At 43.8% G+C, this 26,718-nt stretch overlaps 1 protein-coding gene across 1 annotated transcript in view; it reads right to left on the reverse strand.

Moving 5' to 3' along the window:
• Positions 1–9,467, reverse strand: part of RORA (RAR related orphan receptor A) — a 504,081-nt gene extending 494,614 nt beyond the window's left edge. Inside the window, exon 1 of the mRNA XM_073579504.1 lies at positions 9,183–9,467. Within this exon, the coding sequence (XP_073435605.1) occupies positions 9,183–9,339 (157 nt within the window). The 5' untranslated portion in view covers positions 9,340–9,467. The remainder of the gene's footprint in view (positions 1–9,182) is intronic.
• Between the last annotated feature and the right edge of the window lie 17,251 nt (positions 9,468–26,718).

Genomic DNA, 26,718 nt, shown 5'->3' on the forward strand with positions numbered 1-26,718 from the left:
TTATTGGTCACGGTTTATGCTGCATAATAAACCGCAGGGACTGATATGGTTTTATGGAAAACCTGTGCCGGATGTGATTATTGGGCTGCCAAGCGAGAATCCCCTACCCGAATGACAGCGCTACCTCACAGACCCAACACGTACATCAATATCAGACATCTCTGTGCTTTTGACCACTTACTTTGAGGAAAAAATTGGACTTGTGAACTACCCCATAGAGGATCATAAGTAAAAGTGAATAATATGTTCAAATCCTCAGGGCTGCATGATTCACGGCTGTTAGAGAGCAGCAACACATGCGAGGATTACCTAACAAAGAAGCAACCACTGCATGTGTTGCTGCTGTCTAACAGCCGTGAATCATACAGCCGTGTGGCCTTAAACATATTATTCGAGCACACTGAAGACACTTGGATAACACATTATCTGACCACGTTCGGTCATCAGTAATGGCAACCTCTAAACCACACATTCCCCACACATTAGAATGTCACTACTCATTTAGCTACAGACATGTGGGTTTATACGAGTATGGCAATAGTGTCAAAACCATCTTTAATGAGCTGCATCAAAGAGAAAGCAATTTGCATCAAAAAGAGTGCATGTGAGTCACAGGTATACTAAGTGAAGTGTGGGAGTATATTTGATTAAAACATAGATGCAAAGGTTAACGTAAGTGGTATGCGCTGGCATTCGCCAGACTACAGAGCCTACTCACATATGTGACAGTCACTTATGTATTTGTTTATTACACAATCCATAACATCTCCTTATACAACTAGGTAAAGGAAGAGAGCCAACATCATCAGCAGCCACATGGTCGGGCAAATGGTCCCTCTCCCCGCAACCCATCAGGCCCTTTAGTTTAGCACAGCGTTGTTGTTTATTCATGTAGACATACTTTTGCAATGAAAAATGTATAAAGTGTCAATATTTTACACAGACCCTCACTATTTGGGCCAGGCCCGGATTGGCAATATAACCAACCGGGCATTTTCCTGCTGGGCCGCTGTCACGTGGGCCGCGGGCGGCAGCGCCCGAACATCTGGTCGCTTGCCATCTGCTGCGGCCACTGTGGCTCCTGCCGCCGGCCCTCTGCGGGCACGGCGGTGATAGATTCAAGTTCCTCCCGCACTGCAGGGAGATAAGCCGCCACGCCCCCCCACGCACCCCCACGCACCCCATCCTCGCCGTAGCATGAGCCCCCCTCCCCCCCGCAGCCACTCACAGCGTCGCACTCGCTTGCCTGCTCGCTCTGTTCGCAGGACCTGTGATGAGATCACAGGAGGGGAGGAGTCAGGGGGTCACATGATCAGGAGCCTTTGTCCAGACCCCCGATCATATCACCCCTGACTCTGCCCCTCCTGTGACCTCATCACAGGTCCTGTGCGCTCAGCCTTGCCTCTACCGTCTGCAAGACTCTGCTTTGCTGTTGTCATGGTGCTGGTTGAGGTAAGTATGTGTGGGGTCAGGATTTACAGTGTGGATGTAGCAGAGCTGTGTGTGTACGAGGTGTACGGAGCGGAGCTGTGTGTACGAGGTGTACGGAGAGGAGCCGTGTGTATGAGGTGTACGGAGAGGAGCCGTGTGTGTACGAGGTGTACGGAGAGGAGCCGTGTGTGTACGAGGTGTACGGAGAGGAGCCGCGTGTGTACGAGGTGTACGGAGAGGAGCCGCGCGTGTACGAGGTGTACGGAGAGGAGCCGCATGTACGAGGTGTACGGAGAGGAGCCGTGTGTGTACGAGGTGTACGGAGCGGAGCCGTGTGTGTACGAGGTGTACGGAGCGGAGCCGTGTGTGTACGAGGTGTACGGAGCGGAGCCGTGTGTGTACGAGGTGTACGGAGCGGAGCGGAGCCGTGTGTACGAGGTGTACGGAGCGGAGCCGTGTGTACGAGGTGTACGGAGCGGAGCCGCGCGTGTACGAGGTGTACGGAGAGGAGCCGCACGTGTACGAGGTGTACGGAGAGGAGCCGCGCGTGTACGAGGTGTACGGAGAGGAGCCGCGCGTGTACGAGGTGTACGGAGAGGAGCCGCGCGTGTACGAGGTGTACGGAGAGGAGCCGCGCGTGTACGAGGTGTACGGAGAGGAGCCGCGCGTGTACGAGGTGTACGGAGAGGATCCGTGTGTATGAGGTGTACGGAGCGGAGCCGTGTGTGTACGAGGTGGAGCCGTGTGTGTATGAGGTGTACGGAGAGGAGCCGTGTGTGTATGAGGTGTACGGAGAGGAGCCGTGTGTGTACGAGGTGGAGCCGCGCGTGTATGAGGTGTACGGAGAGGAGTCGCGCGTGTACGAGGTGTACGGAGAGGAGCCGCGCGTGTATGAGGTATACGGAGAGGAGCCGCGCGTGTATGAGGTGTACGGAGAGGAGCCGCGCGTGTACGAGGTTACGGAGAGGAGCCGCGCGTGTACGAGGTGTACGGAGAGGAGCCACGCATGTACAAGGTGGACGGAGTGGAACCGTGTATGTATGGAGTGGAGCCATATGTGTACGGGATGTACGGAGCGGAGCCAAGTGTGTATAAAGCATACAAAGCGGGCTTTTCCCACGGACACAGGAGTACACGGCGGAGCCCTGAGGAGCATTTTAAAACACACACATGACGTTCCACCTGAAGTGATGTGCGAGGCTCTCGCAAGTGAGTATGAGCCCTTACTGCCACTTACAGACCTCAAGTGAGGAACATATTCCTCTATGGCCATGACCACATCATTCTGCCAAGATGTGGAACAGTACAAACCTCAAGATTTTACCCCTTATATAGTGTTTCTTCTATCAGAATGCAGTGCTGCGGAAAACAAAAAAATATTTAAAAGAAAAACATATTTAAGTAATAAAAATAGTAAAATAACAATAAAAAAGCCATCAACACTAAATGTGACAGATGCCATGTATCTGGCCATAACATTACGATTATATATTAGTTCTGCGTAGTTGCACATGGACCCATAGAAGCACTGTGGAGACGCGAAATGGCCATCATCCGTTTTCTCTCTCTCGCATGTCCCCTTGGCTGAGCACCACCTGCATTCCAACACACTCACCATCCCCTGAATAAGGAGACACATCTTTGAATAGCGTCCTTGAGTCTGGTGCCGCGTGGCTTTTTCTGATACATGTTATTAGTTCTACGTAACCAACATCAAACCATAAAGAACAAGAAACCAACAAGAAACAGAGGAATGAGACAGTCACCTTTATGTTAGGTGCCACAACGACAAAAAGAGAGCTTTCTTCTCATGTCTTTCTCTCCACCTATGACCCTTGAAAACCATTTTTCCAAGTGAAGCTGGATCATAGCAGAGGAGCTTTTGTCTCCTTAAGGATCATGTAGGTGTAAAAGTCTCACTAGCTCAGCTTCAGTGCAGAGGAACAAATATGAAAAGTATCAGTCCTAGTGATCTACTATATGACTAGCAGGCAGAAAGATCTCAAAGTAGTTCCACGTTTTAGTAGTTTATCTTACTACTCAATTTACGGAGGGCAGAATATATAAATGATAAAGTAACTTATAAAATCTTTTCTGTGGTCAGTGTCCTAATAGCATTGGAAAATGAATACACTGTCCACAAAAGGACCATATAATTGCATAATGCGCTAGCATAACGCCTAGGTTATTATAGCACCCATAGATATTTTCTATAGAAGTATTATTTGATTATTTTCTTTCAGATTCCATAGAAATCTAACAAAAAACATTATCATAACGTGATCCATCATGTGTCTATTATGGATAATAATTCAGCTTTACGTGCCGTATTATTATCCATCTGCCTCCTTACAGCCTTTTGCCTGACACATAAGCATGCTGGGTTTTGGTGTAGCCAGTATGAATTAGGTTTACAAAGAAACCGTTCAATCTGCCTGACTATGTAATCCTCTAGTTTGGCCAGACACATGAGTGGACACATTTAATGGGATTCTTTCATTCTGCGTCTGATGCTAAGCAATGGCTGTAATAATTATCGTTATCATTATCATTATACTGTTGTATTAATGCAGCACTAATACTGTACATTGCACAGCATCTCATTACAGCATACAGTGGTCCAATCTAATGGCAGCAGTCTGTGGTCATCTGACGGTAATCTAAGGCCAGCTGTAACATTGTTGCAGGAAGAACTGGTACTATTAGGTATAGCTGAATACTAATAATACTAACCATTTATGTTTTTAATTTTGCTACATTATCGGGTGTCTAAGTCTATGGTGATTAGACAGATTTCCTGGAGATTCATGTTGTATCTTCTTATTTTGCCGATTCCTCAGTATTCTCCATCCGTTTTGCCTTTTGAGCTCACCAGACAATATCACAGTATACACCTCACATAATGTAAAATGTCTTTGAAGTGCACAGGGGAAAAGGCCACCCAACAATAACCCTAGGAGACGATCATAAATGAAGAATGGCAGAACATTCAGCAGATGTCATTCCTTTGCAACAAGTCCATGTCTATGTCTTTTCAGCCTCACTTAGGGGCTATGTATCTGACACTGCAAGTGGATAAGCATGAAGCCAGTTTGCAAAATTAAAGTGCACCTGTCTTGGCAGCTATAAGATACGGCCGCTAACTTTCAGGGCTTATCTACTGCATTCTATAATGCTGTAGATAAGACCCCGATCCGACCTGAAAGATAAGACAGATAAGTTTTATTATACTCACCCGGGGTGGGGGGGCGGTTCGATGCGGTCCGGTCCGATAGGCGTCGCAGGTCTGGGTCCAGCGCCTCTCATCTTCTTGCGCCACCGCCCTCCTGCTTGCTTCATCACTCCCCGGCATCGCGCTCTTGCACAGGCGTACTTCTCTGCCCTGTTGAGGGCAGAGCAAATTCCTGCAGTGCGCAGGTGCTGGGCCTCTCTTTCAGTTCAGACCGGGGGCTTATCTACAGCATCATAGAATGCTGTAGATAAGCCCTGAAGGCCAGTGGCCACAACAGGTGACAGGTTCCCTTTAAAGAATCAGCAGATTCAGAAGATGTGAATCACTGTCACGACACAGCTGTCAGGTTACCCGAGACCAGGGGCTCCTTCCCTGTCCCTAACACTAGAGGGTGCCCTAGCTCGCCCTGTTCCCCGGGATAATTCAGATGGCAAAGATGCTGGGGCCTCCATCCTTGCCTTATCTCCTAAGCTAGCCCTCCGTCTGTTCTCTTTACCCACCCAGGGAAGAGGGAGTGCTATTGTGCACCGTAGCATACAAACCCAACAAACAAGGCAACATGGACAAGGGTTAACAGAAAACTACAGGCATACAAACTATTCACTCACATGTAACAGAGGAATGCACCGGGGCGTGGAAGTAGGGGAATAAACAAAATCAGAGAAGGATAAGAAATTATCACGCATACAAACCAAGCAACAGTCACTAATATCTCCTAGAACTCTCCTTCTCATATGTACTCCTCTCCCAACGATAGCCATGCAGCAAATGCTATCTCTGACAAGGATTTGTAACAGAGCCCAGATTATAAATGGGAAATGAGTCGCTAACTGAGCACAGCTGTGAGCACAGGGATTTCCAACATGGCCGATTAACCCCTGTTCTGCCAGAAGAGCTAAACACATTTAAAATGAAGGAGAAGTGCTTCTTCTCAGCACCGGACTAGGAGCAATCAGACACTGTGGTCTTCTGACTCCTGACTGTTGTGGTAACCCTGTGATAATTGTTCAGAATTCATTTAAAGTACCAGCAAAACTTTTGTATAAACTGATTTATGCAATGGCTATATGGTCCTTGTAATCTGACTGGCCCTATAGTAAGATAGCATGGAAGAATATCCAGAGATTGTACATTTTTGAGATGCTGATGGAATCCATGTGTATAAAGATTTCCAGCATTGGCCACAGAAAATTCCATGCCAAACAGAAACCATGCCAAAAATATATTTTTGGTTAAAATAGTTTAGTAATCTAACTGTGGCTAATCATCTACTGGTGCAATCATAGTGTGGAAGAGAGAAGTCAACAATCTCAGTGAATCAGGGGCCGCCATAACTCTTGTGCTGCTTGTGTGGCTGTAGATGGGGATTCAGGGGTAGAGGGGGCTGTGCAGTACAGTGTGTCTTTTGCTTGATGCCTTGGGTGGTACAGATTTACCAGTTGTAAGGTATGGCTTTGTGTTAGGAAAAATCTCGTAGAAAATAAAAGTCTTTTAGGGTGCTTTCACATTGTGTTTCCAGTGTCCATTGGAGGAACAGTATGTCTGTAGAATTTCCTAGAGTTTACCGCTAATGGATGTAATCTTATAGGCACTGGTGTAAAAGACAGTAAAGTTGCTTCTTTACTAGATGCCTATATATGGAATAGTACTGACTGCTCTATGTGGAATAGTGCCGGCAGCACTATTCCATACAGTAGAAAAAGGTATACCTACATATTCAGGCCAAACAGAGGTCAAGCACACAATTGTTTGGCCTTCAATGAGCAATGAGGGCCTATGGGTATGTTTGATATCTGCACCAGGAGGTTTTCCATTTCGCATGGTTAATGGCCATTGCAGTGTGAAACCACCATCACACACATGTTTAAAGTGTGTGTGTTATTTGTGTAGTGAGAAAACGTATCTTTAGTGTAGAATGCCATACACATTGCGATTGTGACACGTGGCACTGTGATTATAGGTGTATTGTGTGATGTGTAATGTGTATACTCTACAAGCCATATGTGTGTACAGTGTGACTAATATGTATGGCATACGTGGTACTGAATGAAAGAACGGCCACACGCAAAGTTTTGTACTAGAGTCCTGTCTGTGTCCATCTCTACTAATAGTGCAACTATATAGGTCAAAATTGGAAGCCTGACAAGACCTTTAGGTCAGGGCAATTAGGTAGTCTACATTGGATGTCATATGAATGGCAGCATTGCTTTGACAATATAGTTGGCTGGCTGGTTGGTTGGTGTGACAGGACAATCTACAGTTCTTTCCTGTTATCTTACAGATGACTGTTTGGACGCAGACGTTGTCTTCGGCATCTCCATCTCAAACTTTGCTCCTGCTGCTTTGAGATAAAATTCGCTGAAAAATTGACTTTTTAGGCTAAAACCATTGAGAAACAGAGAAAAGGAAGATAACTGGTCTGTTTCGCCAATGTCAGTGTCACCCATGTAACCGCAGTTTCAACATCACACATACATATTAAATGTCATCATCATTATGGTTGCCAATCTTCTGAATTATTAACTTTTCTCAATAGTGTCACATGTCTGACCCAAGAATATGGTTCTTCCCAGTGGCGGACATATCATTCGTGCAGCCAGGGGCCCAATAGATAAGGGGGCCAATTTCTACCTAAAAGCCAGTGAAGTTGTGCATTATGATGGGCTACTGGACTGCAAAGGGCCCATATATTGTTCCCGCACAGGGGTCCTCTTCTGTCCGTGTCCTCCACTGGTTCTTCCCAGTATTGGACAACTCACGATAGCCTTAGGGCTCAATCAGATGAGCGTATAATATGGCGGCGTGGTGTCTGAGTAAAAATCGGACAGCACATTGACAAACATAATTCAATAGGACTATTCAAATGGCAGCGTTTTCACACGGATCAGTTATCCATGTGAGAAAAATTTCAGCATGCACTATTGTTTTCTGAGCATCGGCTGAGAATTGCCTATACAAGCTTATGGATATGCAAAAAAAATTGGATCCCATATGTATCATCAATATAGCATCCGATTTTTATGGATACATTGCAATTATTAACGTAGGAATCTGTCTTAGATCATGTACATTTTACAATGATCTATAAAAACAGATGTCACAAAAGCTGGACAAGGAAGGCACATGGATGAAAATCGTTTTAGTATTGTGAAAAATTTAGACGACTTTTCATAAACTCATCTGACCCCGGCCTTAATCTTAAGAACATGCTAGGCCTCGTAGTGACTTCTTGGGTCTTCCTGAGGCACAGAAATATAAAAACTTATCATAATATCCACTCTTACAGTGCCGCTCATTCTTCCTTCAGATATCACGTGTAATCTTTAGTCCAAATAAAAGCCGGAAGCATGTCATTAATAAAGCATATGAAATAGTGCACAGAGCCCATCACCTTACAATCATACAAGTTATTAAATAAGACGCTGTTTTTCCTTAAGTTCCCACTTTCTGCCGAATCTCACAAGTACAGGACTGTAGGACTTAGTTATCATTCATACTTCCCAGCTTTTCTCACTTAACTCAGAACAGTGGGATCAATCCCCCCGACGGCCGTGCCCTTAAACAGTAAACTGTGTGTAAACTTTACATTTGAGGTGTACCGATGAGATGTTCCTAGATTTTTCGTCCCGGCACGAACTGTGCACACCTATATAACCTGATATAATCTCCTGCAATGGCACTACGTATAATTATCATATAAATGTAATTACACATTACATAACGCGCTGTGCTTAACCACTTAAAACATAATAAACCCTTCCCGCACTGCTAGAATCAAATGCGAAATCGCAATCAAAGTCACGTAGGGTTAACCCTTAATCTTTTAAGAAGAAGAAGAAAAAAAAAAAACAATAATGAAAATAAATGTAAAAAATAAAATCAGGAAAAACAACTGAACCAGGCATGAAGAGGATTGATATCGGTGTGGATTAACCCTTCGCATTCTCAGCACGCTTTTCCCTGCACCAGGGGTTAGGTCACGAATCGTGAGCGTAAGACGGCAAGCGGCTTCGAGTGCGTCGCAAGGTTTTTTTCCCCAGCACTTAAGGGGTTACTGTCATTCATTAGATTGGCGATAAGAACCCAAAGTAGTGGCTGTACCGCATCTGACCCCCATGCAGCTTTCTAATGACTTTACTGTAGGGAAAAGCAATGTGATGGAGCCGGGGAAGAGGAGTCAGGAGGAGTGGTACCCAGGTCACACCAAACCCCCAGATATATGATTGCATCTGTCAGAGTACATCATTGACACACAAACTTTTGGGTAGTTTCTCTAATTACTGCACATACTAGAAACAATGCTGCAGAACGCAGGGCTGCATGGCGGCTTCTGAGCTGAAGAGGTTAATTAACACCCCTCCTTCCCACAAAAAAGCTGTCAAAGTTTTCCAAGCCTGCTCTGCTGTGCTATCCTCCCATCCCTGCTCCTGTCTCCCTCCATGAATGTGGAATGAAAAGCCCAGATTGCCCCTGCCACATCTCTGCCCCTCTCCACAGCCCACTGATTAGGAGATGGTACCTCTGTTGGTGGTGGTTATAGGGTAGCTGTGTCTTCCTGCAGCTCCTGTGTGATCCCCTCTTCTTGCAGGTTCCTGGGGGTCTCTGGGCTGGGGGGCTGGCTTGCTGATTTCTGTTTCCAAAGCCGGATCAGGGCTAGCAGGAGAACAAGGATCCATTATTCCCCCCAAAAGAATGATGTAGTAGGGTCTTGAGGATCAGGATCCCCCCCAATGTTAGATATTGCTGGGAGGAGGCTCATAGACTCCCTCTGTCTCTGTGTCAATGCAACTCTATGGTAAGGAAAGGAAGGAGGGAGAGACACAGGGAAAGAGTGTGATATAAGAACAGTTACCTCATGTGGCCACTGACAGCGCTAGAGGGAAGAGCTGGGATTTATTATGGGAAGAACACATGGATACACAGTCTCATATCTACTCACCCAGCCAGTGTGTACAGTCCGCCATAGGGGACAGCTCTGACCACTGAAAACTAGAAAAGTTCTGCAGATTTTTCCTACTCCAAAATTTCTGCTTGGTAAAAGAAACAAAAGGAAATGTTATTTTTTTTTTTTGCAGAAAATATGGTAGTATAATGATCAGGAATTTGTGGCTTGGATTGGTGCTGCTTTATCCTTTCTGAAGTTTTGAAAGAGAAATAGTTATCAGATGAATGGAATAACACACAGAAAGACACAAATCCAGATAAATTATTAGTTACATATACACATCAGATTGCCACCCCCAGCAGATCATGTATTTCACGTATTCAAGATTTTCTTAGTATTGCACACAAAATGGAATTAATATCGAGAAATCCAAGGGGTAAGGTTTCACCTTGTGGAGAGTGACATGCCAGGTTTGGCATGCCGGTATGAGGAGACAGCACCTTTCAAGCACCTCTGGGAAATTAAATATGCAAATTGTCTCTTCAGAGAGGAAAAGGACTTGAACGCTAGTGCCACCTATTGGAAGTATTGACTTCTAGGATTGTTACTTTCAATAGGTGGCGCTAGAGTTCTAGTCCATTTCCTATCTGAAAAGACAATTTAAATATCAAGAAGTCAGAAATTATAACACAGGTTCTCTCACCTGTGCAATGCTAAAGAGATCCTGAAAACATGATCTGTGGGGAGCAATGAGGACTGGAGTTTGGGAAAACGTCATATACAGGTCATAACTTCATAGATATTTATCAGATAAAGCTAAAGATAGACAGAGATGAGATGGATAGATAGATATGGGATAGATAGATAATAGTGATAGATATGAGATAGATGATAGACAGATAGATAGATAGATATGAGCTAGATATGAAATAGATATGAGCTAGCTAGATAGATAGATATGGGATAGATAGATAGATACTTATGGGATAGATATGAGATAGATGTGAGCTAGCTAGATAGATAGATAGATATGGGATAGATAGATAGATAGATAGATACTTATGGGATAGATATGAGATAGATAATAGATATATTGATAGATAATAATAATAATAATATAATAATAAATTTTATTTCTATAGCGCCGACATATTCCGCAGCACATTACATTTCAGAGGGGATTTGTACAGACAACAGACATTACAGCATAACAATAATCACATAGATTATAACAAATACCAAGAGGAAAGAGGGCCCTGCTCGCAAGCTTACAGTCTATGAGGAAAGAGGTAGACACGAAAGGTGGGTGGTAACAATTGCCCTGATTGTATGGACCAGCCATAATGTTAAGTGTGTAACAGTACAGACACAGAGGGCTAATGGATGCATAAAGCATGTGGGAACATGATGCGGGGAACCTGGTTATGGTAAAACTTTTGGCTATGCCACCCAGGGATAGATTAGGTTAATATGTTGAGGCGATAGGCCAGTCTGAATAAATGCGTTTTCAGGGCACACTTAAAATTGTGGGGATTGGGGACTAATCGTATTGACATGGGAAGTGCATTCCAAAGAATTGGCGCAGCACGTGTAAAGTCTTGGAGATGGGAGTGGGAGGTTCTGATTAATGAGGATGCTAACCTCAGGTCATCAGCAGAGCGAAGGGCGCGGGTTGGGTGGTATACTGAAACAAGGGAGGAGATGTAGGGTGGTGCTGAGCCATGGAGAGCTTTGTGGGTGAGGGTAATAAGTTTATACTGAATTCCGGAGTGGATGGGTGGCCAGTGTAATGACTGGCACAAGGTAGAGGCATCGGTGTAACGATTGGTGAGGAATATGATCCTGGCTGCAGCATTCAAGACAGATTGGAGAGGGGAGAGTTTGGTAAGAGGGAGACCGATTAGAAGAGAGTTACAATAGTCGAGACGAGAATGAATAAGAGAAACAGTAAGAGTTTTTGCAGAGTCAAAAGTAAGAAAAGGTCGAATTCTAGAGATGTTTTTGAGGTGCAGATGACAAGAGCGAGCCAGTGATCGAATGTGGGGGGCGAAGGAAAGCTCGGAGTCAAGTATGACCCCAAGACAACGGGCATGTTGCTGGGGAGTAATAGTGGAACCACACACAGAAATGGCAATGTCGGGTATAGGTACATTTGTAGAGGGAGGAAACACACGGAGTTCAGTCTTTGACAAGTTCAGTTTCAGATATAGTGAGGACATGATGTTGGACACAGCGTTTAGACAATCGCCGGTGTTTTCTAGAAAGGCTGGCGTGATGTCAGGAGAAGAAGCATATAATTGGGTGTCATCAGCATAGAGGTGGTACTGGAAACCAAATCTACTGATTGTTTGACCAATAGGGGCAGTGTACAAGGAGAAGAGGAGAGGTCCTAGAACCGATCCTTGAAGAACCCCAACAGTAAGGGGAAGGTGAGAGGAAGAGGAGCCAGCAAAAGATACAGTAAAGGAGCGGTCAGAGAGCTAGGAGGAGAACCAGGAGAGGACGGTGTCCTTGAGTCCAATGGAACGGAGCATAGTGAGGAGGAGCTGATGATCCACAGTGTCGAATGCTGCAGAGAGATCCAAGAGAATTAGCATGGAGTAATGACCATTTGATTTAGCTGTTAGTAGATCATTAGAGACTTTAGTGAGGGCAGTTTCAGTAGAGTGTAAAGAGCGGAAACCGGATTGGAGAGGGTCGAGAAGAGAGTTATCAAAGAGATAGCGGGTAAGACGGGAGTGGACCAGGCGTTCCAGGAGTTTAGAGATGAAGGGAAGATTAGAGACAGGTCTATAGTTAGCGGCCCAGTTTTGGTCGAGGGATGGTTTGTTAAGTAGTGGATGTATGATGGCATGCTTAAATGAGGAGGGAAAGATACCAGAAGAGAGAGAGAGGTTAAATATTTTAGTTAGGTGAGGGGTGAAAGCAGGGGAAAGGGACTGGAGGAGATGTGACGGAAATGGGACACTGGTGCAAGTGGTTGGGCGAGAAGATGCAAGGAGCCTGCTTACTTCTTCTTCTGTGACTGGTTCAAAATCAGAGAGTGAGCTAGATTCAGTGGGGGGGAGGGAGGACAGTACATGGTATGAGGTGATTGGGAGATAATTTCCTGTCGAATCTGGTCTATTTTTTCTTTGAAGCAATTGGCTAGATCGTCAGCTCGGAGCTCCGTGTTTGGGGCCTGTACTCTTGGGTTGAGTAGAGAATGAAAAGTGTCAAAGAGATGTTTCGGGTTATTGGACAGTGAGGTGATGAGGGTGTTGAAATAGGTTTGTTTGGATAGATAGATATGAGATAGATATGGGATAGATAGATAGATAGATAGATAGATACAAAGAAAGCACAGCAGCACCCTGTGAATGCCAAGACATATAATAAAAACTTCCAAACGCTCTGTCCCTCAGCAAGATGTACTTACAAAAGCAAAGGTTCTTTGCACATGATTTGGCCAATTCATGTGTGCCCGTCAACCTCGGTAGGGTTCAGACAGGACCCGTCAAAGAAGTGTCACCTTGCCGCGGTTGGAAGTTTTTATTTCCATTGACATTATACGCGTATGTCTTGGCATTCACAGGGTGCTGCTGTGCATTCTTTGTATATGTTTTGCAGTCACTGCAGCTTGCACCTATTCACACTTGGAATGTGCTGGTCAGGTTTTTTTTTTGTATAGCTAAATATAGGGGGGGGGGGGGTGACTCCCTCTGCTTGACCCTTGCACTCTTCCCGTTAACCTGCAGGTGTTCTCAACCAGCTCTACTAGCCCATTCACTTGTAGGCTTGCAGCCCAGGAGAGACATGTTTGTCCTTTATAAAAGGCTTTTTTTTTTTTTTACCTGAAAGTAGGATAGTAGTAGGATAGTAGGATATGGTAGGGTTCAGACAGGGCCCGTCAGAGAAGTGTCACCTTGCCGCGGTTGACGAGCACACATGAATTGGCCAAATCATGCGCTAAGAACCTTCGCTTTTGTAAGTACATCTTGCTGAGGGACAGAGCGTTTGGAAGTTTTTATTTCCATTGACATTATATGTCTTGGCATTCACAGGGTGCTGCTGTGCTTTCTTTGTATATGTTTTGCAGTCACTGCAGCTTGCACCTAATCACACTTGGAATGTGCTGGTCAGGTTTTTTTTTGTATAGATAGATAGATATGAGATAGATAGATACGGGATAGATAGCTAGATAGATATGGGATAGATAGATACGAGATAGATAGATTGATAGATAGATATGTGATAGATAGATAGATAGATATGTGATGGATAGATAGATAGATAGATAGATAGATAGATAGATAGATATGGGATAGATAGATAGATAGATAGATAGATAGGTAGATAGATAGATATGGGAAAGATAGATAAATCTGAAATAGATAGATATATATGGGATAGATAGATAGATAGATAGATATGGGATAGATAGATATGGGATAGATAGATATGAGATATGGGAGATAGATATGGGAGATAGATAGATATGGGATAGATAGATAGATATGGGATAGATAGATATGAAATAGATAGATATGAGATAGATAGATAGATATGGGATAGTTAGATATGAAATAGATAGATATGAGATAGAGAAATAGATAGATGGATAAATAGATATGAGATAGACAGATATGAAATAGACAGATATTAGATACATAGATAGATATACGGCACACACGGCATAGGGCATCCTGCCGACTACGCCAACTCTCTAATGCGACCAGGGTGGTATTCGTGGCAATTGGCTGTTCTGCTCCAACACCCTGGCGCCTCACAGATGAAACAACAAGTCCTTTCAGCTCTGCATGCAGTCCTGTCCTAACATCAGCTGCTGGAGTTTCCGCAATCTCTGTTACTTCAGCCTCTGATGCATAAGTCCCATAAATCACTCTGTACTCCATGTTCTTGCTCAACAGTGTAACTTCACTTAACAATAAAACAGTCTTTACTTTGGCAGCACACATCACATACAGAGTCATCTTCCTTTCTTTCCCTGTCATCCGGACATGCCCTGTTTTTACTAGCAGCTTCCTCTGCCTGGCAATCCCGGCCGTATCTTTTGGACAGTCCGTGTCCCTCCTGTACTTTCCCGTCACCAGCTCCTTATCACCCCCTCGTCCTGCTCCTCCTTACACTCCTTCCTCCAAGAATATAGCTGTCTCCGACCATGGCCGCTCCGGTAACCCTTAAAATAGTTAAAATACACATTTTTTAGTATAACACATAAGAGCTTCAATAAAATTAATACAGTTACTGTCTGGTGACTTTGGTGGGTCACCTGTGACCCCGGCTCCACTTGGTTGGAGCCCTGGAACAAAAGAGTTCAAGTTCTTTAACTCGGGTCCGACTGACTCTGGTCCCATGACTCCTGGGACCCATAATAACAATATCTCAGGTCCATGAGCCGGTCCCTCCCTACTTCGGGTGTCCGAACAAAGGGGACCAACAAAACCAACACACTGGCCTGACGGCCAACTTGACAGCAGTCCATTCAGTCCTGACTCGGCTCGCTCCTCAGGTCCTCCTGCACAAGGTCCCCTCCCTCCTTTTAGTGGATCATGAGCTGCTTTTAACAGGCGATAGTTCAGGGTTCAAAATACTTAAAGTTCAAGGGTAAAGCAGTCCAGTTCTTAAAACAGCCACACACACAGTCCTTAGTGATTAACCTTTTCAGGGTTTTTGACTCGTAATCCAGCAGGGGATGCACAACGGGTGCAAATAAAACTTGGATGAGGAAGGGGGAAAACAAACAGTCCTTTTACTTGTGAACGTACAGGTCATCCTCTGGCTCTCAGTCCTGGTGACGTCCTGGGCTTCCGGCCCAATCAGAGACGCAGAACAGTCTCTTCATATTTTTTTTCTTAGGTGCAACCGGCGCAACTCCTTTGGATAGGGCCACTTCAATCAATGCAGGGCTGTGTGGTACCATAGTGGACTTCATTCGGGCCCCGAACAACAATATAGGTGTGGGCCGAAGACCCGCTGGAGGAGGACTCTCTAGTATTTCTTCTGCTCCGTCCCCCCACCCATTGCTCAAGGAGCTTCCTGCTCTTGTGGCCCAACTTCAGACACCATATCCAGTTGAGGTACCGCTACCCCATGGCTTGCTGCAGGGGCAGAGGCCGTTGCAGGCGGCCTTACACAACATTCGTCCTCTCACGGCTGTCTCTCCTCCAGACTAGAGGCCATCTTCACAGACACCGCATATGGCCCCCGAGGCCGAGAGAGATGACAGGGCCGAGGGCAGTATGGAACCCGAAGGGACCGCAGGCTGCTCACTCACCAAAGCTGCAACCGTCGGTGATGATCCTCCGAGGAGCCACAGCTGCAACAACGTTTTGGCTACAATGAGCCTTTCTCAAGCCGAAGGTTCATTGTACCCGAAACGTCGCCACGCCATCAGGACTATTATAGTCCCTTTTGTATTTTTGAAAATACCGGAGTGCTGCCTCTTTTTTCTAAATTTAGATACATATGGGATAGATAGATAGATAGATAGATATGGGATAGATAGATAGATAGATAGATAGATAGATAGATAGATAGATAGATAAATGATAAATAGATGATAGATTAATATAAACATAGATAGGTAGATTTTAATAAGATAAGGAGTAAGAGATTATCAAGAAAGAAAAAAAGGTTATTTGTTGCAGATAGATGGACATGGATTGATGGATGGGTGGATGGATGTACATACAGACAGACAGAGACAGACAGTAAATAGATATAAACATTGTCAGTTGGATATATAGATGATAGAGAGAAAAGTATCAGATAAAGAGTAAATTAGATTACCATTAGAAAGATAGATCTCAGATGGATAGATGATAGATAGATAGATAGATAGATAGATAGATAGATCGATCGGGCTAATCCTACAATTTATGGGCAGGTAGAGCTGATTGCGGCCACCAGCAAGGCCAGTGGGAGGGGTGCAAGATCAGACTGGAGGCAGCTAGCATCCAGCAACTAAATAGACAGAAAACAACTGACCAGCACCTCCTAGTGTGAACACGTGCAAGCTGCAAAAACAGCACAATATAGAGAAAAAGAATACAGCAGCACATGTACATGAATCTAGGCCATGTGAAAACACAGAAAAACATTAAAACCATTCAATTTAGATAATAATCCTCAAAAATATAAGGAGTATGAGATTATCAAGAAAGAAAAAAAGGTTATTTGTTGCAGATAGATGGACATGGATTGATGGATGAGTGGATGGATGTAGATATGGACAGACAGACAGACAGAGACAGACAGTAAATAGATAGAAACATTGTCAGTTGGATATATAGATGACAGAGAGAAAAGTATCAGATGAAGAGTAAATTAGATTACCGTTAGAAAGATAGATCTCAGCTGGATAGATGATAGGTAGATGATACATAGATGATAGATAGATAGATAGATAATAGATAGATGATAGATAGATGATACATAGATAGTTATATAGATAGATAGATAGATTAGAGATAATAGTTAGATAGATAATAGATAGATAATAGATAGATGATAGACAGAGAGCATTTTGCTACCAATTCAACATTAAAACATCCTAAACCATTTCAGATTATTCAGCTTTATATGACTTTTTACAGAAGGATCTGCAAAACTTTGTTATTTTATTTATTACAACAAAGAAAGCTGCTCTATTTATATCAAACAGATGGGTGTCATTTCCAGAAACATGGTCTGATCTGCTCTTGTACTAGTCACTAGATGACTATATAACAATTGTGCTCAATCAGTGATGCCACTCTGTGTATAAATAGTATACATTTGTGTATTTCTAAAGTAAAAGACTTCATGTATAAACATTGTGGGTGTTAGAAACTGTGGTAATACAGGCTAAAGCAGGCACATGTACTTACATCACAAGTTTAAAAACAGACTTATGGCATAAATATTCTTATGTATGAAAACTACAAACTCCTTTCTTCCAGCGCACATGATATAAGGCAACCTTACTAACAAATTTCATGCACACTATTTTCTGTTTTTATTACTTTTTGTGACATTTTTGAGAATATGACTTGATGGTCTTATTCCATTGTTGGACATTTTTGGGGGTTTTGTATAAGCAGTGCTACTTTTAGGAGTTTCCATAATTCAGTTTTTAAATGGGCTCAATAAAATTGCACTGCAATACCAGATATTAGCCTAAGGACAAGGGGAACTGTTTCTGGAAAACAAGAGACTCTTCAATCTTATATACCCACGTTAGTAATTGTGTATAGGTGGCGCCCCTGAGGGTTCAGTCGCCACAGAGGTACTGCACCTCATCCAGAGGTGTGGTATTCCGCTATCAGTTATGGAGGGGTCACTACCCAGAACCCAGACACTTGCATCCAACACCAGTCCTCTCAGGTGCAGGGAGGGACTAGACAGAGGGTGTGGGTGGAGAAAGCAGGAGGGGGAGCTGAAGGAAGTGACAGTTAGAGGGAAAGTGAGCAGTTGGTGCTGGAGACTGGAGCAGTGAGGAGCTCAGCCCTGGACCAGCAGACAGCGGAAAGAGAGAAAAGAAAGACAGAAGAACAGAATGATAAGCTTCAGTGGAAGAGAGACCGAAGGGGTCCTAGGGGCACAGGAATTGAGGAATCCACCCTTGGGGCCTGCTTCCACACCGACCATAGTTGGGTGGAGGGACCAGGTCGCAGACTAGTGGAGAAACTAAGGACTCAGCTAGCTGACCGGAAGTTGCAGTATCTGTATGTGCTGCAGCCACATCCAACACATTCACTGAAAAGACAGCCGGATAGGATCAAGGGAACCTAGAGCACGTCACCCGACAAAATACGAGGCTGCTGGCTTGGGATACTGTGTTTGAAGGCGCAGGGCACAGGAGGTTGGAGCCAGCGCACTGAGACAGCCACGAAGGGAACATTTGAAGGGGGTTCTGACATGGTGTACCCCAAATCACCTGAGAGCTGGTTGGACCACAGACCCTGAAGACACAGCACCCCAGCTGGGGATTGTAACATGAGAACTGTGAGTAAAACCTGTGAAGACTGCACACTGCTGTGTCCTCCAATTTATTTACTGTGTCATTTGCCCTGCACTATAACCACCATCACCACCATCGTATCACACTACAACTGCCCTGGGGTTTATCTCTACCTGTGGAGAGCTGTAACAACTCTGCTGCATCAATATCAGCCCCAGCGGTCTCCTCAAGCAGCGTCGGCTAACATCTCCTATTTGCTGAATACCACAGGTGGCATCATGAACTATCTTTTATAAACTTTATTTACCTTTTATCATCATTGTTCATTGGACCCCAAGGGCCACAGACCGGCTCACTGCTGCCGTGACCCATTCCCATCAGAACGGTCCTGGTACCGAGTATCCCCACAGCCCTGGCGGACATTCCACATATACTTGTGATGTATCAATGGTGCTATATAAATAAATAATAATAATAATGTATGTACATTGTACATGTGATGCTGAGTCACTTCTCACCGCCAAGCCATGAGTCAGGATAGTCAAGGAGTCCAAGGTCATAAGCCAGGAGGGAACGTCAAAAGCAGAAAGAAGAGACAAAGGCATATTCAGGTAAAGCTCTGAGGTCAGAATACCAGGAGGATAGCGGATCAGAGCAGAAGGGGTTAAACAGACAGATGGTCAGAACAAGGTCCACCATCAGGCAAAGAAAAATCTATAAACAGAACTTAAGACACAGAGGAAACAAACCACACAGTAGCTGAATGTACGTCTGGGAGCAACAGCACAGTTAAGTAGCTGGACAATCACCTGAGATAATGAACACCTGGAGACAACCAGTGCCTCACAGTCTCAGAGTGGACAGCCGAGCTGTCAATCAACACACTAACAACTCAGAACGCCTGTGATGACTCAGCTGTTGGGTGACCCAGGACCAGGGGCTCCTTCCGTGTCCTTAACGCCAGGTGGCACCCTAGCTTGCCCTTTTTGCCAGTATACTTCTGAAGGTGAAGATGCTGGGGCCTCCACCCTTGCCTTATCTCCTGAATCAGCCCTCTGTCTGTTCTCTTCCCCCACCCAGGGAAGAGGGGCGTTGCCATGCACTGTAGTACACCAACCCAACAAACAGGGCAACACGGACAAGGGTAACTGAAAATAGCAGGCATACAAATATAAACTCACATATAACAGAGGAATGCACCGGGGAGTGTAGGATGGGGAAAAAACAAAGTAAGAGGAGGTAAGGGAATTACCACACTTACAAACCCATGCAACTGTCACAGATAACTCCTCCAAACTCCTCATATAAACACCTCTCCTCCAAGCCATGCAGCATAAGCTAGCTCTGACATGGGTTACAATCAGGACCCAGATTATAAAGGGGATGGGAGTGGCTAACCGAGCTCAGCTGAGAGCTCAGACTCCCAGAGCCCCCAACATGGCCGATTAACCCCTGTTCTGCCAAAAGAAATAAACACCATTTAAAAAGAAGGTGAAGTGCTTTTTTTCACTGCAGGAATAGGCGCAATCAGATGCTGTTGTCTTCTGGCTCCTCTCTCCTGACAAAGCCATTCCAGGTGAAACGCACGTTGAGGCGCTCCTTTCATCTCCTGCCACATGACAAGGTGCCGACACCATGTCACAAGGTATTTAGCAGCAACTTGCCATGTTGGCATTCCCATTCACTCTTTGCACCTTATTCTATGACAGGCTTAACAGCATGATTATTTGACTGGTTTTCTTATCTACATTAAAGTTGGTCTGCCGCAATGGTTTCTTTATAGCAATCATGATCCATAGGAGTGACTCTTAGACACTGGGGCTTTTCCATTAGGTATTTCATCTATTATATCACATTATTATATGCACGACACCTTTACAGCAGTTGCTGTTTCAGTCTCCTTGTTTATAATCTTGGGTCATATTGTCTACTCTTCACTTATTGCTGTTCAATTGTGCTATAGCTCATAGCAGCTGTCTATTGTGGGCTATTTTTATACCCATAAATGTTGTATAGCTTTTTGGCCATAATAATTTTTCAGTTGCATCTGGTATTGTTACAATTGATTAGAGTACCCACCTGGGTCGTGTGGCTTTTGGAGGGAGAAGAATCACTTAAGGGGATTTTTATCTCCATCCTCTCCCCATTTATTATGTTTATTATATATTTGTAAATTTTTTGTCAATAAATTTGATATTGCTTCACTAATCCTAGTGCTTCTGGGTCTCCTCTATGGCATAATTTTGTAGTCACATATGTTTTACATCTAGTAATTCCCCGATACCCAGGGCTGTTTTAGGTTCTAACTTTTATAAAGGTGCATGTTTACACTAAGAGTTTAAAATGAACCTGACAGCTGATACTGTACATGCTGCTCGTGAAACAGATGCTGGCTGCATGATTTCATCCAGGTATGTTTAACTCTGAAATGCTGCGGTGTTTTAAAGGAATACATAGTTTAATAGTTAAAGGAAACCGAGCTGCATGGACAAGAGAGTCCCCAGGTACGTTTGATTCTGAAACGTTGCGTGTTTCAGAGAAAAACATACTTTGAAAGCAGCTTGTCCGACCTGTCCCCAGCAAGGGTTGTTCCCTGGTGGCTTCTTCCCGCTCACTGCCCTAGGTTGACAGGTGTCAGCATTCGAACCCAGCAGCCCCCGTGCATCGGCAGCTCTTCCCTCGGAGCTATTCAGCTCGCTGAACAGTTCTGTGCTAACCCAAATACTTGTACCTGTGTTGTTTCTCATTGTCTCACCCTGAGTTCCTGATTGGCTCCACCCTGATTGAAAACCCTTCTTAAACCTGGCATTGCACTCCCTTACTTGTGAGATTATTGAGCTCCCAGCCTCTAGTCAAGCAGCCTTTCACCTGCTGCTTATCCTCAAGATTCTACTGCTGCTCTTTGTACCGACTTCTTGGCTATCCCTGATTACCTATGTACTGCTCCTTAATATACATTGCTGCTCCGTGTACCGACCCTTTGGCTAACCCTGACTATGATACCTGCAGCTGCTGCCCCTAGTGGTTGCAATACCACTACCCCAACCCAGGTCAGTCCATAACAACATGTCTCTCCCTATACATGCACCTATGCAGAGACCTGGCATTCACTGGCTACAGGCGGGGTGAAGCCACCGGGGACCTGCCTATCTGACTAACTCGGTCCCCGGCAGATTCTCCCTGACCGCTGCCCTAGACTAACAGGTCTCTCCCTATATGTGCACCTAGACAGAGACCTGTTAGTCACTCGCTACAGGCGAGGAAAAGTGGCCGGGGACTCGCCTGTTTTTTTCTTATCGCTACAGTGTTTCAGAGTTAAACTTACCTGGCTGAGATCATACACCCAGTGCCTGATATATGCAGCACCTGTATTGGGCAGCATGTAAGAGCAGCCAGGTTCACTTTAAGAAGTGAAAGAATTGTGTGATATCCCATCTGTAAGGAAAATTACAGCTCCCAACAAGTCATGAAGATCTGCAGCTATCAGGGCATTCTCTGAGTTGTAGTTCCTCCAAAGATAAATGGTTTATACATTAACCCCTTAACACCCAGGGCCATTTTCCGTTTATTTTATTTATTTTTTTACTTTTTGGTCAATATTGCCATGTGAGCACTTGTTTTTTGTGGGACGAGTTGTACTTTTGAACAACACCATTGGTTTTAACATATTGTGTACTGGAAAACTGGAAAAAAAAAATCCAAGTGCGGTGAAATTGCTAAAAAAGAGCAATTCCACAGTTGTTTATTTTTAACCATATTCACTAAATGCTAAAATTGTCCTGCCATTATGATTCTCCAGGTCATTACGAGTTCACAGAAACCAAACATGTATAGGCTATTTTTTATTTACGTGGTAAATAAAATTCCAAAATTTGTTTAAAAAAATGGTGCATTTTCCGAGACCTGTAACGTTTCCATTTTTCACGAACTCGGGCTGGATAAGAGCTTATATTTTGCTCGCCAAGCTGTCGTTTTTATTGATACAATTTTGGTGTAGATACAATTTTTGTTCGCCCGTTATTGCATTTTATTGCAATGTAGCGGGGACAAAAAAAACATAATTCTGGCATTTTTAATTTTTTTTCTCGTTATGCCATTTAGCAATTGGGTTAATTTTTTTTATATTGATAGATCGGGCGATTCTGAAAGCGGCAATACCAAACTTGTGTATATTTGATCTTTTTTTATTGTTTTATTTTGAATGGGGTGAAAGAGGGGTGGTTTAAACTTTTATATTTTTATTTTTTAAAATATATTTTAAAACTTTTTTTTTTTTTTACTTTTTGCATACTTCAATAATCTCCAAAAGAGACTAGAAGCTGCAGTACTTCAATTGCCTCTGCTACACATGATCAGATCGCCTGTGTGTAGCAGAAATTCTCACAAGCTATGAGCGCCAACCACAGGGCAGCGCTCATAGCAATCTGGCAATGACAACCACAGAGGTCGACTGCTGACCTCTGGTTGTCATGCCGACGAATCTGTGACCAGTAATCATGTGATGGGGTCACCGATGGGTGGGATTAGTGACGCGCTACCTGTAAGTGCAAGTTAAATGTCGCTGTCAGAGATTGACGGCGGCATTTAACTAGTTAACTGCTGTGGGTGGATCACGATTCCACCCGCGGCTGTTATGGGCACATGTCAGCTGTATAGATCAGCTGTCATGTGCCTGAAAAGTTGCGGGCTCAGCGCCGGAGCCCGCACCAAACAGGGGGAATCTGACATGTGCGTACTATTGCACATGTCGGAAAGTGATTACAAAATAAATCATCAAATATTACCAAGTTTAATATATGTAGATGCATAAGAAACCAAGAAGGAAAATATATTGTGTAGGCGCCAATTGAAAGTTGAGATGGGATTCATGGTAGCACCTGCAGGAAACATTAGAATAGGGAGGCCTACTTGTTAGTTCTGGGACACAGGGGGATTTAGCAGTTTTCGTAGGGCCAGTCCAAACTGGAGTCATTTAGGACGTATTCTCCTTCGATGTCATGTCTCATTTATGGATGCACACGTATAACTTGAATTTCAGTGGTCAAAAATCAGTCTGCAGTCTACATCTATACATGTGATCCATATTCTCAGGAACAAAATCAAAAAATATAACATCTAGATTTTACACTTCACATCAAAATGCGCATTGCATCAAATACAGAGAATTCTGTGACTTATTTGCTTGTTAGTTCATTCGCTTGGTTTGTATTGCTCGTAATAGTGCAGAAATACATCTACATGATTGTACATAATTTGAAAACTAACGTTACAATTTGCTGGTTTGGAAAGTATTATTATTAAAGGCCATTTACCAACTGGAAAATGTATGAAGGCAATAATGTGCCTGTTTAAAATCCGAAGCACATACATAAGGGCACACCTCCCTCAACCATTCGGAAGTGCATCAGTACCCATGCCACCATTTCCAGAAATGGGCAGTCTACAATACAAATGTTCATATTGCAAAAATACACTTATAGCTTAAGCACAAATTATTGTTTTTCACCAAAAATATCACCATTCCAGCTATAAAGGGTTAATAAATGATCTTGTCCCAGTGCACAACTTGTCTCAGAAGCCAACAAATGGTTACACCAGTCTGCAGATGCAGAACAGGCCATATGTTAACCTTGGTAAACTTGCAATGGCATCAACTAATACATTATAGACTATGTAAGTGTCATTGTATGACAAAAGTGTGTCTGATATCCTGTGCACTAAATATATTAGGTGGCAGGGTTTGTCATAATTAAATTGTTGCAATTTTACTCAAAGAATTTATGAAAATGGTGCAATTTTAGAATTTCTACTGCCATCCATAAATCTGTGAACATTTTTAGGCAGCTGTCTACAAGGGCTACCACGCTATAGATACACTGAACAAAAGTATTGGGACAGCTACCCCTTACAAGTATAGGAGCTTTTATGACCTCCCATTCTAAATTCATAGGCATTAAAGGGAACCTATAAGGCGATTGAAACCGCAGAAGCATGAATTGTAGCCTGGCTGCATGATTGCTGCCAGGAATATTTTTCTTTTAAGCACTGTGGAATTTGAGAGAAGATATACTTTAAGGATCCGGACCATAGACAGAGACTAGACTAGTCTAGCTCCGCCTCGACTGGCTCTTCCGATCATTGCTGCATGAATCTCCCGTAGTTTGGGCAGCATTAATCACCTGAAAGTTTACCTTTTAGGCTATGTGCACACGGTGCGGATTCTGCTGCGGATCCGCAGCGGTTTTGGCCCTGCAGGTCCGCAGCAATATCTGCTGCGTTGTACAGTACCATTGTTTTCAATGGTAAACTGGAAAACGCAGTGCACATGCTGTGGATTTTTCCGCGGGTTACAATCCGCAGCATGTCAATTCTTTGTGCGGATTCTGCTGCGGTTTCACACCTTATCCATTATGAGGTGTGAAACCGCAGGGCTAAACCGCAGGCTAATCCGCAGGTAAGCCGCAGGTCTTTTGACCTGCGGATTTACCTGCGGATTTTACAAAATCAGTGGGGAGAAATCCGCATCACCTAAAAACTACGTGGGCACATAGTCTAACCCCTTTACTCCTAAGGGTGGTTTGCATGTTAATGCCCGGGCCAATTTTTACCATTCTGACCACTGTCCCTTTATGAGGTAAACTCTGGAATGCTTCAATGGATCCCGGTGATTCTGACATTGTTTTCTCGTGACATATTGTACTTCATGTTAGTGGTAAAATTTCATTCATATAACTTGCGTTTATTTGTGAAAAAAATGGAAATTTGACGAAAAAAAACTTAATCAGTAACATTTCCCACATGTTTACTTTACATCAGCACAATTTGGTAACCAATATATTTTTTTTGTTAGGAAGTTATTAGGGTTAAAAGTTGACCAGCGATTTCTCATTTTTACAACACCATTTTATTTTTAGGGACCACATCACATTTGAAGTCACTTTGAGGGGTCTATATGATAGAAAATACCCAAAAGTGACACCATTCTAAAAACTGCACCCCTCAAGGTGCTCAAAACCAGATTGAAGAAGTTTATTAACCCTTCAGGTGCTTCACAGGAATTTTTTGAATGTTTAAAAAAACGAACATTTAACTTTTTTTCACAAAAAAAATTACTTCAGGTTCAACCTTTTTATTTTACCAAGGGTAACAGGAGAAATTCGACTGGAAAAATTATTGTGCAATTTGTCCTGAGTACGCCGATACATGATATGTGGGGGGGGACCACTGTTTGGGCGCATGGCAGAGCTCGGAAGGGATGGAGCGCCGTTCGACTTTTTCACTGCAAAATTGGCTGGAATTCAGATCGGATGCCATGTCAAGTTTGGAGAGCTCCTGATGTGCCTAAACAGTGGAAACTGTTGTGAACTCATTTTCTGCTCCACCAGTTGAGAGTCCTCCTTCCGTTCTCCCTCTGGTGGTGACAGGAGGTAGTGAGGTTGAATTGGTAATGATCTGCCACCTGATGATGAGGATAACGATTGGATCTCTGGAGTATCAGACTGGATATAAGACAGCCGACGCCCTATCCTGGTGCTGGTGATTCAGTCTGCTTCTCAGGTCTTGGACTTCAGCTCTGTTCCAGTCTTCTCAAGATAAGTTTTTTTTGCTAATGTTCACACTTGCATTTGTTGGTCTATTCAGTTTTTTGTGTGGTCAGCCAGCCCTGGCTGGGGCTGTGCTGAATGTCCACTCTTATTTATCTGTATTTGCCAATTTGCCTTTTTTTGTCCCTTATTAGATTGGCCTCTTTTTGCTCTGTCTCAGAATATTTCAGAGTGCTGATATAGAGGGAGAAGTCTAGTGAGTTCAGGGTTAATTTTGCTATCAGAAGTGTTGGACATTATTTTTGCAGGGTTTTTAGCAGATTGCAGACAGTGTCTTTCCTTTCCTGTCCCTTCTAGTTAGTTTGGCCCCATCGCTTGCTCAGCCTATTTTCCTGCCTGTGTTTGTGTTTTCATCTTGTTTCACCGTCAATACATGTGTGGGGGCTGTCTTTCCTTTGGGGTCTGTTCTGGGGCAGTTAGTTTTCCCCTTTTCTTGCTTTAGGCTTATGTAGTCCTCCGGTTGTGACGAGGCATCTAGATTCATCGTAGGTACGCTCCACGACTGCTGCTAGTTGTGTGGTTAGGATCAGGGATCTGCAATCTGCATAGTTACCAACCTCTCTGGTTTTCTGAGACTTAGCTTGTGTTGTTTTTTCTCCTCGGTGACCCATTCATAACAGGA

This window comes from Dendrobates tinctorius, unplaced genomic scaffold (assembly GCF_039654945.1).
Source record: "Dendrobates tinctorius isolate UK_male_01 unplaced genomic scaffold, ASM3965494v1 ptg000062l, whole genome shotgun sequence".
NCBI lineage: Eukaryota > Metazoa > Chordata > Amphibia > Anura > Dendrobatidae > Dendrobates > Dendrobates tinctorius.